Genomic DNA, 13,499 nt, shown 5'->3' with positions numbered 1-13,499 from the left:
GCGGTTTTGGGTAGCGGTTTTTGTGTAGCAGAATTCATATATTGTTACAGTAAAGCTGTTACTGAACAGCTTCTGTAACAAAAACGACTGCAAAACCTCTGTGAACTGGCGTGTTTCAGAGTGGTTTTCCTATACTTTACATTGGAGGCAGAAACGCCTCCGCAATTCAAAAAATGCCTCAGCCCGGGAGTATGCGTTTCTGCAAAACGCCTCCCGCTCTAGTGTGACCCACCCCATTGAAATACATTACCCTAGCGGATCCACGCCTGAAAACCCACTCGGTGTGCACCAGCCCTTAGGCCTGGTGCACACCAGAGGAGTTTTTCTGAGCGTTTTGAGTTTTTGAAACCTGCTAATGTTATCCTATGTGTCTATGCACACTGGAGCGATGAGGTTTTGTAAAAAAAAAACCCACAGCATTACATTGGGAAGAGCTTTTGAAACCTCTAGCGTTTGAGCAGCTTTTCTGGTGTGTCTCAGCCCTTACGATCTGGTATAAAATCTACCGTAAATTCTATGTCAGGCCAGGCACAGCGTTGGGCGATGATCTCTATGGTAGAGAACCTGTATGGTCTATGTGAGGCCAGGCACAGTGCCCGATGATGATCTGGTATAAAATCTATACGGTATGTCGGATCAGGCACAGTGTTAGATGATCTGCTATAAAATCTATATATGGTCTATGTCAGGCCAGGCACAGTGACGGGGTACGACCAGGCCACGCCCTCTCCATGCTGCTGCCTCTGGGCGAGGTTATTCCTGCACAGGACGGGTAGCTGCACCCCGATAGCATAGATCCCCCGCTCTGCCGCTCGCCTTCCCTCCATAGCTCCCGCCTGTCAGGCTGCTGAGTCGCTGTGCGGATCGGCTGCTGCTGTCTGAGACGCGGGGGATTGTGGGTAGCCTCCTGTCTTCTCGCCGGTAGTGTGCGCTTCAGAGTTTCCTCTCGTTCCCCGGATACCGAAGCCGCACACATGGCGCTGCACGTCCCCAAAGCCCCGGGCTTCGCCCAGATGCTGAAGGAAGGAGCCAAGGTAACGGGGGAGAGGGGGGAGCGCGGCACGTGGAAGCTTCCAGAACACGAGGCCTCAGGCTCACAGGCTGCCTGTCACATGGGGCTGATCTCTATGCTTTGTCTCACCTCTGCTGTGATTGCTCTGTGCAGAAGGGGGGTTATTGCTTTTATATACCATAGTGTGATGAGAAAATGCTGACCAGACTCAAGCAGACATTTTCCATCACTGTTCTCATAAGAAAGTCTGAAGGTGCCCATACATCAGAAGATTATGGGCAGATTCCTCAAAAGAGACAAATTTTATCTCTAATCGAATCTGATAAGTTTGTTGAAGCTGCCCATATCAGAGCAGTGCTTTTCAGCGTAGGAGATTTGTGCGCAGCTGGCGCCACCATAGACTAGAATAGGAATCACTCAAAAGGTTGTGGCAGGGCAGTCCGTCAAAGTAATGCTGGGTGCTTGATACTGTGACATAGGCAATGTCTCCTTCAAATCAGCAATCCAATGCACACCACTCCAGATTAATCACGCTCTTATATTGAGCCATGTATGTCCACAAGGATAATAAGCGGATAGTTGTTTTGGATGCCACGCAGGGTCCCCCTTTTATCAAGGTGTGTTGTGGACCACACGCCTTGATGAAGGGGGACCTTGCGTGGCCCCTGAAACAATTGTCGGCTTATTATCCTTGTAGACATACATGGCTCAATAAAAGAGCGTGATTAATCTGGAGTGGTGTGTTGATACATTGGATTGTAAAATAGGAATCACATCTATAGCGGTGCTCAGTGAGTGACGTCGAACGCCATCAGAAGACGGAGCCGAAGTTGCTTAAAAAACACAATAAATCGGCCTTCAACAATCGCTGGAAGCCGAATTATATCATTCCCCCACTACCCATGGCGGCCTGGAGGAGGAATAGTAAGTAACACGGCCCGGACTTGTGCAGCAGCAGGATCAGCCCTATGCCGGCTGTATCCTGCGCCCCAGTCTACCGGCGCCGATTTCAAATGTATGTGCCCTTATACCGCAGGCCGATTCCTGTCAGATTTCAGCATGGAATCTTCAGGGAATCAGCTGAGCCCGCTGCGTCCGCCCTGCCCCCTTCATATATCAATGTGCCCACTCCCTGTGTGTGCATTTATACGTTACCTGTCCTGTGTCAGCCTCCATGCGGTGTCCATAGCGTCCGGGTGGTTCACCATATACGCCACTAGCGCATAGCATCAGACGCTATGTGCCAGTGGCATGTACGGAGAGCCGCCCTGAGGTTACAGACACCGTGTGGAGGCTGACACAGGACATAAATGCACTCATGGGGGGCATTTTTATACATTAGGGGGCAGTGGCGGGGATTTTGTCGCTTGTTCTGAAATCTACTGATGTACACCCGATCAACCAACTTCTGCCTGACATCTTGTACCAGGCGCGATCAACTAACGTGACCAATCCCGGGCCAAAATTAGTTGTATCGTCGGTTGGGCCTGCACTTGGTGGCACTGATTTTCAACCAATTTGATATAATTGAATTGGTTGATCAGCCGCCAAAGTTGGCAGATGTATGGGCATTTTTATATCTTGCTGTCCCTATTTATCAGTACAGCACAGATATCCTACCTAATAATTGGCAAGTGTCCCTGCGTCCCATGTACGCGTGTCAGTGCTTTTTGTCTCTGTGCATGGAGGGACGCAGAGACATTGCCGAGAGCTCGGGGGGGAGATGATGTATGGCAGAGGAGGATGGGTCCCGAAGGGGGGTGGGCGGTGGCCGGATTTCAAATGTACTCACAGGGAAGGCTCTGGGTCCTATAAAACCTTCCCTGTCTTCTCTCGCTCTCCTTGTTCCAGGGTTGTCACCCCCGTTGTGTGTACACTTGAATACACTATGAATTGGTGGAATACACGTCTGTGCTTCCAAAGATTGTACGCTCCCTATTACGCATGCGTGAATGTGCTTCTGCGCGCATGCACGGTAAGGAGCCACTTGTCTTCGGAAGCGCTCTGGTACACAAGTGCATCCGAGGCCACCAGAGGTAGCAAATGAAACCACCATGAATTATAGAAAAGCGATAGAAACCGTCTGTTGGATTCTGATTAGTGGGAAGTGATGAGAAAATACTCACTGGTCCAAATAGAGCTTTCCCTGTCCTCTCTTGTACTCCTCGTTCCAGTGACGTCACCCCTGTTTAATTTGGTGCCTCGGAAACCTTCTGAAGTACTTGTGTACCAGAGTGCACCTTACCGTGCACACACGGGTGCATGCACAAAGTAGTACGGAGCCAATGTCTTCGTAAGCATATTCAATATTCTATGGATTTGCACTATTCACAGTGGCTAGCATCAGGGCTGTGGAGTCGGGCAATTTTGGGTGCCTGGAGTCGGGAAAAAATGCACCGACTCCTAATGAATTTGTAACTGTAATTAAAATAGAAAATATGATAAAATGTTCTATTTCTCAGATAATAGTCATTAAAAATAATGTATATATACAGTAATAGCTGTGCTTAGTCCACAAAAATGAAATAAACCAATCAAAATTAGTTACTTGTGCTGCTTCAATAAAGCATTCCCCGTATTTTTAAGGTCAGATATACATATCTGATTGTGACTGTATATATGATGTGTACACAGGAATCTCATATATACTAAATAACATCTATGCTGTAAGAATAAAGCCTGATGTGTAGCTGTGTCACTAATAGAGATGGTCAATGAGATGGAAATAATTCTGCACTGATGCTGATTTATGCAAATGTATGCACTCCCTTTGCTGATGAAATCAAATAATTTGATAGGTTGTTAAAATTTGGTTTGGTGACTACAAATTAAAGGGTAACTGAGACGGATGAAAAGTAAAGTTTTATACATACCTGGGGCTTCCTCCAGCCCCCTTCAGGCTAATCAGTCCCTCGCTGTCCTCCACCACCCGGATCTTCTGCTATGAGTCCTGGTAATTCAGCCAGTCAGCGCTGTCCGGCCGCATGCCGCTCCCACAGCCAGGAACATTCTGCACCTGCGCAATAGTGCTGCACAGGTGTAGTATGCTCCTGGCGGCGGAGTGTGTGCATGCGCACTACGCCCGACTAGCTCAAGTACCTGGACTCATAGCAGAAGATCCAGGTGGTGGAGGAGGACAACGAGGGACTGATTATCCTGAAGGCGGCTGGAGGAAGCCCCAGGTATGTATAAAACTTTAATTTCATCTGTCTCAGGTTTACTTTGTTACACAGTAGTACTATACTCTACATATGCACTCCCCACAGAGCTGCAGGGAATCCACTGAGAATGCTGTGCACATTGAACACAGAGGTGTTGTCTGTTTACAATCTCCTCATTCCCCTGGAGAGTACCTGCACATCATTGTTACATGTACCCACACTTACATTGTCTAGGGCCTGATAGATGTTCTTTGTTCCGGTTTGTACCTTTTACAAGTACTCTTACTAAGGACTAGTTTTAGTCTAAAGGGAATAAATATAGTAGTCTACATATCCTTCTCACTTCAGTTGTCTTGTAAAATTCCTGAGCGTTGGCAGTTAAGAGACGAATTTCATGTTACGTACTTTTAATCAACAAAATTGTAATATGCAAATTAGAGGAGTCGGAGTCGAGGAGTCAGTCTGAGTCGGTGGAATCCTAAACTGAGGAGTCGGAGGATTTTTGGACCGACTCCACAGCCCTGGCTAGCATGTTTCCAGACACAACATAGTCTTATGCAGGCCCAGGCAACAGGAAATCTCATATCTTACCAGTAGCCATGCGAAGGGGTATTTTAACTTTCATGTGTTAGTAATGTCAGAGAAGTGGGGGAGGTATTCACTAGGGCTATATTTCAGCCAGCCAGAGGGGACAGTGCAAGATCCATTCCAGTGGTCTGTTGAGGTCCTTGTAGAGCCTGAAAGAGATGCTTTTCCACCATAAGCTTCTATGGAATATGCATCCAATGGTTCCATTGCAAATGCTCAGAAGTAAATGGAATGAAGTAAATCCAATTAATAAGATGGGATCATTTGTCATGTCCATTTGCCGATCCGTAAAACTGACAAAAAAATGTATGTTGTTACCTTAGCATTGTTCTCCACAGCTATTTTACCAGCTGGGTGGAATGAAGTAGTAGCCGGGTGGCAGAAAAAGTATCCAAGTGGGGCGAGATGAGAATGCAGGGCCGGCGCTTCTGTGAGCAACTAAAGAGAACCCGAGGTGTGTTTAAAGAATGTTATCTGCATACAGAGGCTGGATCTGCCTATACAGCCCAGCCTCTGTTGCTATCCCAAACCCCACTAAGGTCCCCCTGCACTCTGCAATCCCTTATAAATCACAGCCGTGCTGTGAGGCTGTGTTTACATCTGTAGTGTCAGTCTCAGCTGCTCCCCCGTCTCCTGCATAGCTCCGGTCCCTGCCCCCGTCCCTTCCCTCCAATCAGCAGGAAGGGAAGGGATGCAGGCGGGGACTGGAGTTCTGCAGGAGGCAGGGAGAGCAGCAGACTGACACTATAGAGATAAACACAGCCAGCTCTGACAAGCTGTTTGTCAGCAGCGTGGCTGTGATTTATGAGGGATTGCAGAGCGCAGGGGGACCTTAGTGGGGTTTGGGATAGCAACAGAGGCTGGGCTGTATAGGCAGATCCAGCCTCTGTATGCAGATAATATTCTTCAAACCCACCTCGGGTTCTCTTAAGCTTACAACGTAGGAGGTGGTGAGCCGATGACAGCCGGGTGCTCAACAAAACTAGCCGGATGGAGCACCCAGCTAAGGGCCCGTTTCCACTAGGGCGAATCTGCATGCGTTTTCTACATGCAGATTCGCATAACCAATACAAGTGGATGGGGCTGTTTCCACTTTATGTGTAGAAAAAATCTGCACGGCAGAGCCATCAGAATCCGCATGCTGCTATGCGATTCGCATACAATGTATTTAATAGGAAAAACGCATTTTGGGTAAAAACAATGTAGAAAGCACACCAGCATTGACATGGTTAAAACACTTGGCCACTAAACACATGCAAAAACGCATCCGCATGCAAAATCACACATGCGTTTTCCGCACTGGAATCGCACCGCACCAATGGAAACGTACCCTCAAAGAGCCTGGGGAGAACACCGACCTTAGGGTATTAGCTGAAAATGGGTTAAAGCTTATCTGCACACCACCACCACACTGAGGTACTTTCCTTTGAAACACCCCTGAAAATGGAAAAAATAGAACGAAGTCTATGTCCTCCTCCTGAATGAACCCTTGATCTCCTGAAGATGCTTATTGTCTTTGGGGTTCCTCTCATTCCTCTTCACCCCCTAAACGTTCCCCCAAACGGGGATGATTAGTGCTTGGTGAAAGGAAATAGATTCTGAGTATTAACCCTTCTGTGTCTATTTCCAGCACTATTCTGGCTTGGAAGAAGCAGTGTATCGAAACATCCAGGCCTGTAAGGAGCTTGCCCAGACTACTCGCACTGCATATGGACCAAATGGTGAGTTGGATTGCTATGGATGCCGTGACACTATAGAAAAGTGTGAAAGTGAATTTTTAATTTGTTAAAGGGACCCTGAACAGTCAATAAAAATGAATTTGTGACTTACCTGGGGATGCCTCCAGGCCACCGGCGTCCTCTCCCATTCCTGCTGGCGGCTCTGCTCTTCGGAGACTTTCTGGCTGAAGTCATCAGTACACTTCCTAATTGGCTCTTTTTATTGCCCACTTATGTTTAGCAGTAAGATCAAAGCTGATTTGCCTCAACAGTGCGAGGTAATTATCCCCCCAAAATTCTGGGGCAAAATTCCTAGACTTTCCAGGTCCTGGATTTTGCTGCACAGGGAAGGCAGAGCTTTGAGCTGTAGCTCTGCCTCCATTCCAGTCAATCTCCGCCTCTCCCCGCCCCTCTCAGTGAAAGAAGACTGAGGGGTGGGAAGAGGCGGAGATCGGCAGAGGTAGAGCTGCAGCGCAAAGCTCTGCCTCCTCCAGGAAGCCAGGGGAGACTTTTTCCCTGGGGATTTTTGGGGGGATAACATCGTTCTGCAGTGCTGTTGCTGTGATTTTAGCTTTGATCTTACTGCTTAACATAAGTGGGCAATAAAAAGAGCAGATTGGTTTCATGGAAGCAGATATAGTTAACATCCTGTGTTTACAAATTCCTGAGCTGACAAAGCTGAGAGATCAAATTACAATTTGAGGGTGAATTAGATTGGCTAAACTCTCTAAATGCAAACGAGGTGCATTTCTGGTTTCCCTTTGTCCTGTGCAAGAGTTCAGGTCCACGTTAAAGAGAAACCATATTGAAAACTGGACAAAAACTTACCTAGGTCGAGGAAAGGCTCGGGATCTTTCAGAGGCTCCCTGTGTCCTCCTCACCCTACCTCCGCTTTCCAGGCGCCTCTGGAAGATCCGGGACACGCTCCTTCATGGATGATTGCGGCTGCACCTGCGCAGGAGCTTGGGTTCTTCCGGTGCACGAGTCGCTCCAGCTTACTGCGCCGTACAGCGTGAGCGACCGTGATCAGAAATCCATCAGGCACGAGTCAGATTTCATTTGTGTTTCCGCTTGTGGTAATGGTGCGGCCCAGGAGGTCATGGGAAGCCTCTGGACTATCCTATCTAGGTAAGTATATTTTTTCCTTTGGTACACTAAGGGCTTGATTCACTAAACCATGATAACTGATATCACGGTCGCGCTAGCTTTTTGCGTAACGTTTTTAGTGCGCAATTGCAAATGTTTGCGCATGGAAACAGTTACGCACATTATAAAGCGTGCAAAACGCTAACGCAACCGTGATATCAGTTATCACGGTTTAGTGAATCAAGCCCCTTATGAAAAGATATCACACGTTATTAAAGTTAATTAACGCCTTATCAGAGTAGCGAAGCGAGTGCTACGAACCCGCAGGGGCTCAGGGCAGGATGAGTGCCATTGCCAATTAGCGGGCATAAGTTCGTAGTGCTCACTATGCTACTCTGAAAAGGTGTGATATCTTTTCATAAGGTATAGTCTTTAATAAGGTGTGATATTTGAGTTATCATGGTTTAGTGACTCAAGCCCAAAATAAGAAGGCTGTATGGCAGGCTCCATGGTTCTCTCGCTCCAGTTTTCATGGCTTTTTGCTTTTTAACATGTGCGCTCTCTATCTATCGCAGGAATGAACAAAATGGTTATCAATCACTTGGAAAAGCTTTTTGTCACTAATGATGCGGCCACCATCCTTAGAGAGCTGGAGGTAAGTTACTTTCATACCATAATGAGGAGGATGAATTGGGTAGGTTGGATCTTCTTTCCCCTGCACTGCCAGTTGAGCCCATAAGTTTGCATGCTCAGCTGCTGTAATTGTCAGTGGTGAGCTGAGATGCTCTGTGATAGGCTAATAAGTTGGGTTACGTGCAAATTATATGCAACTTGGAGTTGGGCACAATAAATGCAACAGGAAGTATTTGGGGCTCATTTTCAGTTTCATATAGTTTTCGTGCAAACTGGGATAATTTGCATCTCATTGAGCTTCTTTTAGGCCCGGTTCACATAGGAGTAAAAAATGGTTTATTTAGCGGAACAAAATGGAATGGACCCTAATGGAGGTGAACGGGTCTCATGTTAATAAATAGGATCCGTCCACATTGCTCCATTCAAACAGATCTGTTCTGCCCGTTACACAGAACGGACCTCAAGTTTGGGCCTGCAGCCATTCCTTCCTCCGATCGACACTTACGTCGCCTTGACCGCACGCTGTTGAAACGGAGGGTCACGGATGGAAAACTGATGCCTTTTTCCGTTTCGCGGATCAGTTTTTCACCTGTGCAAGTGTGAACCTGGCATTAACCCTTTCCGGTTCATGTCAGATGTGGTCCGGCGTCAGTAGCGTTCAGGCTGCCACTGGAGTCTCCGCCATCAGATCCGGTCCGAAAGGCCCCTCTGATCCGAGACTTTGATACACTTCGCTACGTAATGATCTATTGCATTGACACAGCGTAGGGCTGAACGATTTTAGGTAAAGTTTGAGTTGCATGATTTTTGTCAGAAATTCCAATTTGCTTCACGTTTTTTTCCAATTCGAGCTTTAGCACAAAAAATTCACAATGTGCAGACTTAGTATAGGTAGGTATCCAGCCAGCCAGCCAGCCAGGGATAGGTTCCCACAGTATAGGAAGTCAGGTGTAGGGGCATCACTATACGTAGTCAAACATGGGTGCTGCCACAACCAGTGTATGAAGGGAAGCGGCGGGGGGCGGAGCCTAGTGGTAGCTAGGTCTGTGCGATGCCGCTGACCTGGCACGGTGGGTTAACAACTTTGAGGCGACAGTGAGTGGAGCTGAAGTGCAGACGAAGCATGTATGTGGGGGGTGGCGGAGCCTGCTGTGATGTCAAGCACTAAGCCGAACACTGTGTGCACCGCGGAGCCTGTGAGTCTCCTGTATGAGGGCGGCGGGGGGGGGGGGCGGATCTGTTTCGAGTAGCCTCGCAGCTTCCTTCTGCCAATCGCTGGCTCTTTGTATTGCGATGGTAGGCGGCACCATATTGAGCAGCGCAGCTTCGGCCAATCACTGGATCCTCCTAATCATGTGATGGCGGTGGTAGGCGAAGCTGCACAGCAGGCCCCGGGGAAAACGGCAGCTAGTGACGATCACCAGATCGTCTTGACTGGTATCGCGGTTTCGATTTTAAAACCGCGAAACCGTTCAGCCTTAACACGGTGTTGCAACCCGGTTCAGAGCACACACCCTGGCCCCACCCCCCTCTGATAGTTCACTCCTTACTCACTAGTGCAGATGGAAAAAGGGGGGGAGGGCATGGATGATCATAAATAAAGTATTGGAAATAGTTAATGATGAGCTGTAAAGGATCGGCTTGGGATGCAGGCCTGGATAACAGGCGAGTAAGGAATGATAATGCATGGCTTTGACCACTCACAGTGATGCATTATCCTGTCCTGTGGTTTTGTAGAGTAGATGCTATAATCTGAAATCACCCACTGGCATAATGTATGATTGCTTTTTTTTCTTTTTTTTTTTCTCAATTTTTTTTTTTTTCAAATGTAAAGTGATATATTTTTAAAAGTTTCAGTAGCCAGTGAGTGTTCTCCCAGTACAGGTAGCCAGAGAGCACTCCCCACCCCATTTTAGGTATTTGGTTAGTGTGCCAAAGGCGCCCCCCCTTCCCTTTCAATCTCCTCCTTATTTGTGGCCAGTGAGTTTTCTCCCAGTACAGGCAGCCAGAGAGCACGCCTAGCCCTATATTGGTAATTAAAGAGTGCGCCAAACACTAACCCTCTGCCCCCCCCCCCCCCCCCCCCAATGGTGTGGTGCAGGCTTTTACTGGTTTTGGTACTTTTTAATTAATTAACCCCGAGCAACACTAGAAATTACCATCGTGAAGTTTAAGAAGGCAATGCAGTACTTTTCATGGGTACTATAGAAAGACTAATCACTCAGAAGTAGAGAGATTCATTCTGGTCAGTTTTCTACCCTGCTTTTGTGTATACTTTAGCTGAGAGTAACTGTAGTTTCTTTTTGTATTGTAGGTCCAGCACCCGGCTGCCAAGATGATTGTCATGGCGTCACACATGCAGGAGCAGGAAGTTGGCGATGGCACTAACTTTGTTCTGGTGTTTGCTGGAGCGCTGCTGGAGCTGGCAGAAGAGCTGCTGAGGATGGGCCTGTCTGTCTCTGAGGTGGGGAATCTCTCCATGTTGCACACTGCTAGATGGTTCTGTTCATTTGATTGTGAGAGGCTTTATGCTCAGCAACTGAAAGCAAGCCTGTAGTCAGAATAAAGAATAAGCACATAACAGGACACCAGGCATAAACATTGCAAGTGAACTGCTTATTTCAGGGGCTTTTCTGCACTGCATCTCATTGGAAAGTAGGAAAAGAGTACCCCAAAATAGATGCACTAAGACTAAGGCAACCATGTAGAGTAAGTAGTGCCAACATTAGTAGGTGTACCCCTGTAAGAATAAAATGCATTAAAGAGAATCTGTATTGTTAAAATCACACAAAAGTAAACATACCAGTGCGTTAGGGGACATCTCCTATTACCCTCTGTCACAATTTCGCCGCTCCCCGCCGCATTAAAAGTGGTTAAAAACAGTTTTAAAAAGTTTGTTTATAAACAAACAAAATGGCCACCAAAACAGGAAGTAGGTTGATGTACAGTATGTCCACACATAGAAAATACATCCATACACAAGCAGGCTGTATACAGCCTTCCTTTTGAATCTCAAGAGATCATTTGTGTGTTTCTTTCCCCCTGCATCTCTCATGCACTGAAGTTTCAGGCTGCTCGTTTCTTCCTGCAAACAGCTTTGCCCTTGTCTGTAATTCCTCACTATGTGAAAGCCCAGCCAGCTCAGAGGATGATTTATCCAGCTTGTAAAAGATAAGAGAGAAGAGAGAAGCTGCTCTAATCTAAATAACACACAGGCAGTGTGCATAGAGGGGCCTGGAAGGGGGAGTTCATAGCAGAACCACAACAGTGAAGAACTTGGCAGCCTTCCAGACACAGGCTGACAAGTCTGACAAGAGAGAAATAAGTTGATTTATTACAGAGCCTGTGATAGTACAAAGTTCTGCAGTAAGCCAGAACACATTAGAATAGCTTTTGGAACTTGTAGGATGATAAAAAACAGGATGCAATTTTTGTTACGGAGTCTCTTTAAAGGAATTAGGCAAAATATACAAAAATGAGGTCTACCGTATTTTTCGGACTATAAAACGCACCTAGGTTTTGAGAGCAAAAATCTGGGAAAAAATATAATAAAACTGGTGCATCTACAGGGAGTGCGTAATTATTAGGCAAGTGGTATTTTTGAGGAATAATTTTATCATTGAACAACCATGTTCTCAATGAACCCAAAAAACTCATTAATATCAAATCTGAATATTTTTGAAAGTAGTTTTTAGTTTGTTTTTAGTTTTAGGTATTTTAGGGGGATATCTGTGTGTGCAGGTGACTATTACTGTGCATAATTATTAGGCAACTTAAAGAGACTCCGTAACAAAAATTTCATCCGGTATTCTACCATCCTACAAGTTCCAACACCTATTCTAATGTGTTCTGGCTTACTGCAGCACTTTCTACTATCACCATCTCTGTAATAAATCAGCTTATCTTTCCCCTGTTGGACTTGTCACCCTGTGTCTGGAAGGCTGCCAAGTTCTTCAGTGTTTTGGTTCTGCTATGCACGCCCCCTCCAGGCCCCCTCTATTCACACTGCCTGTGTGTTATTTAGATTAAGGCAGCTTCTCTCTGCTCTTATCTTTTACAAGCTGGATAAATCGTCCTCTGAGCTGGCTGGGCTTTCACATACTGAGGAATTACAAACACAGGCAGAGCTGTTTGCTGGAAGAATCAGCCTGACACTTCAGTGCATGAGAGTTGCAGGGGGAAAGAAACATACAAATGATCTCTTGAGATTCAAAAGGAAGGCTGTATACAGCCTGCTTTTGTATGGATGTATTTTCTATGTGTGGACATACTGTACATCAACCTACTTCCTGTTTGTGTGGCAATTTTTGTTTGTTTATAAACAAACTTTATAAAACTGTTTTTAACCACTTTTAATGGGGCGGGGAGCAGCGAAATTGTGACAGAGGGGAATAGGAGATGTCCACTAACGCACTGGTATGTTTACTTTTGTGCGATTTTAACAATACAGATTCTCTTTAACAAAAAACAAATATATACCCATTTCGATTATTTATTTTTACCAGTGAAACCAATATAACGTCTCAACATTCACAAATATACATTTCTGACATTCAAAAACAAAAAAAATTAAATCGGTGACCAATATAGCCACCTTTCTTTGCAAGGACACTCAAAAGCCTGCCATCCATGGATTCTGTCCGTGTTTTGATCTGTTCACCATCAACATTACGTGCAGCAGCAACCACAGCCTCCCAGACACTGTTCAGAGAGGTGTGCTGTTTTCCCTCCTTGTAAATCTCACATTTTATGATGGACCACAGGTTCTCAATGGGGTTCAGATCAGGTGAACAAGGAGGCCATGTCATTAGTTTTTCTTCTTTTATACCCTTTCTTGCCAGCCACGCTGTGGAGTACTTGGACGCGTGTGATGGAGCATTGTCCTGCATGAAAATCATGTTTTTCTTGAATGATGCAGACTTCTTCCTGTACCACTGCTTGAAGAAGGTGTCTTCCAGAAACTGGCAGTAGGACTGGGAGTTGAGCTTGACTCCATCCTCAACCCGAAAAGGCCCCACAAGCTTATCTTTGATACCAGCCCAAACCAGTACTCCACCTTGCTGGCGTCTAAGTCGGACTGGAGCTCTGCCCTTTACCAATCCAGCCACGGACCCATCCATCTGGCCCATCAAGATTCACTCTCATTTCACCAGTCCATAAAACCTTAGAAAAATCAGTCTTGAGATATTTCTTGGCCCAGTCTTGACGTTTCAGCCTGTGTGTCTTGTTCAGTGGTGGTCGTCTTTCAGCTTTTCTTACCTTGGCCATGTCTCTGAGTATTGCACACCTTGTGCTTTTGGG

General features: G+C 46.3%; 1 protein-coding gene across 2 annotated transcripts in view; it reads left to right on the top strand.

Annotated features, from left to right (window-relative positions):
• Positions 1-821: 821 nt before the first annotated feature.
• CCT8 (chaperonin containing TCP1 subunit 8) overlaps positions 822-13,499 on the top strand; it is a 35,022-nt gene continuing 22,344 nt past the window's right edge. The window contains exons 1-4 of one of the 2 annotated variants that reach the window (XM_068270600.1): positions 822-1,034; positions 6,392-6,482; positions 8,141-8,220; positions 10,513-10,662. In XM_068270600.1, the coding sequence (XP_068126701.1) occupies positions 975-1,034; positions 6,392-6,482; positions 8,141-8,220; positions 10,513-10,662 (381 nt within the window). In that variant the 5' untranslated portion in view covers positions 822-974. The remainder of the gene's footprint in view (positions 1,035-6,391; positions 6,483-8,140; positions 8,221-10,512; positions 10,663-13,499) is intronic. The other variant, XM_068270601.1, reaches the window with a different exon arrangement.

Source organism: Hyperolius riggenbachi, chromosome 2 (genome assembly GCF_040937935.1).
Source record: "Hyperolius riggenbachi isolate aHypRig1 chromosome 2, aHypRig1.pri, whole genome shotgun sequence".
NCBI lineage: Eukaryota > Metazoa > Chordata > Amphibia > Anura > Hyperoliidae > Hyperolius > Hyperolius riggenbachi.
The sequence above is the reverse complement of the archived record's forward strand: the minus strand, read 5'-3'. Positions and strand labels throughout refer to the sequence as shown.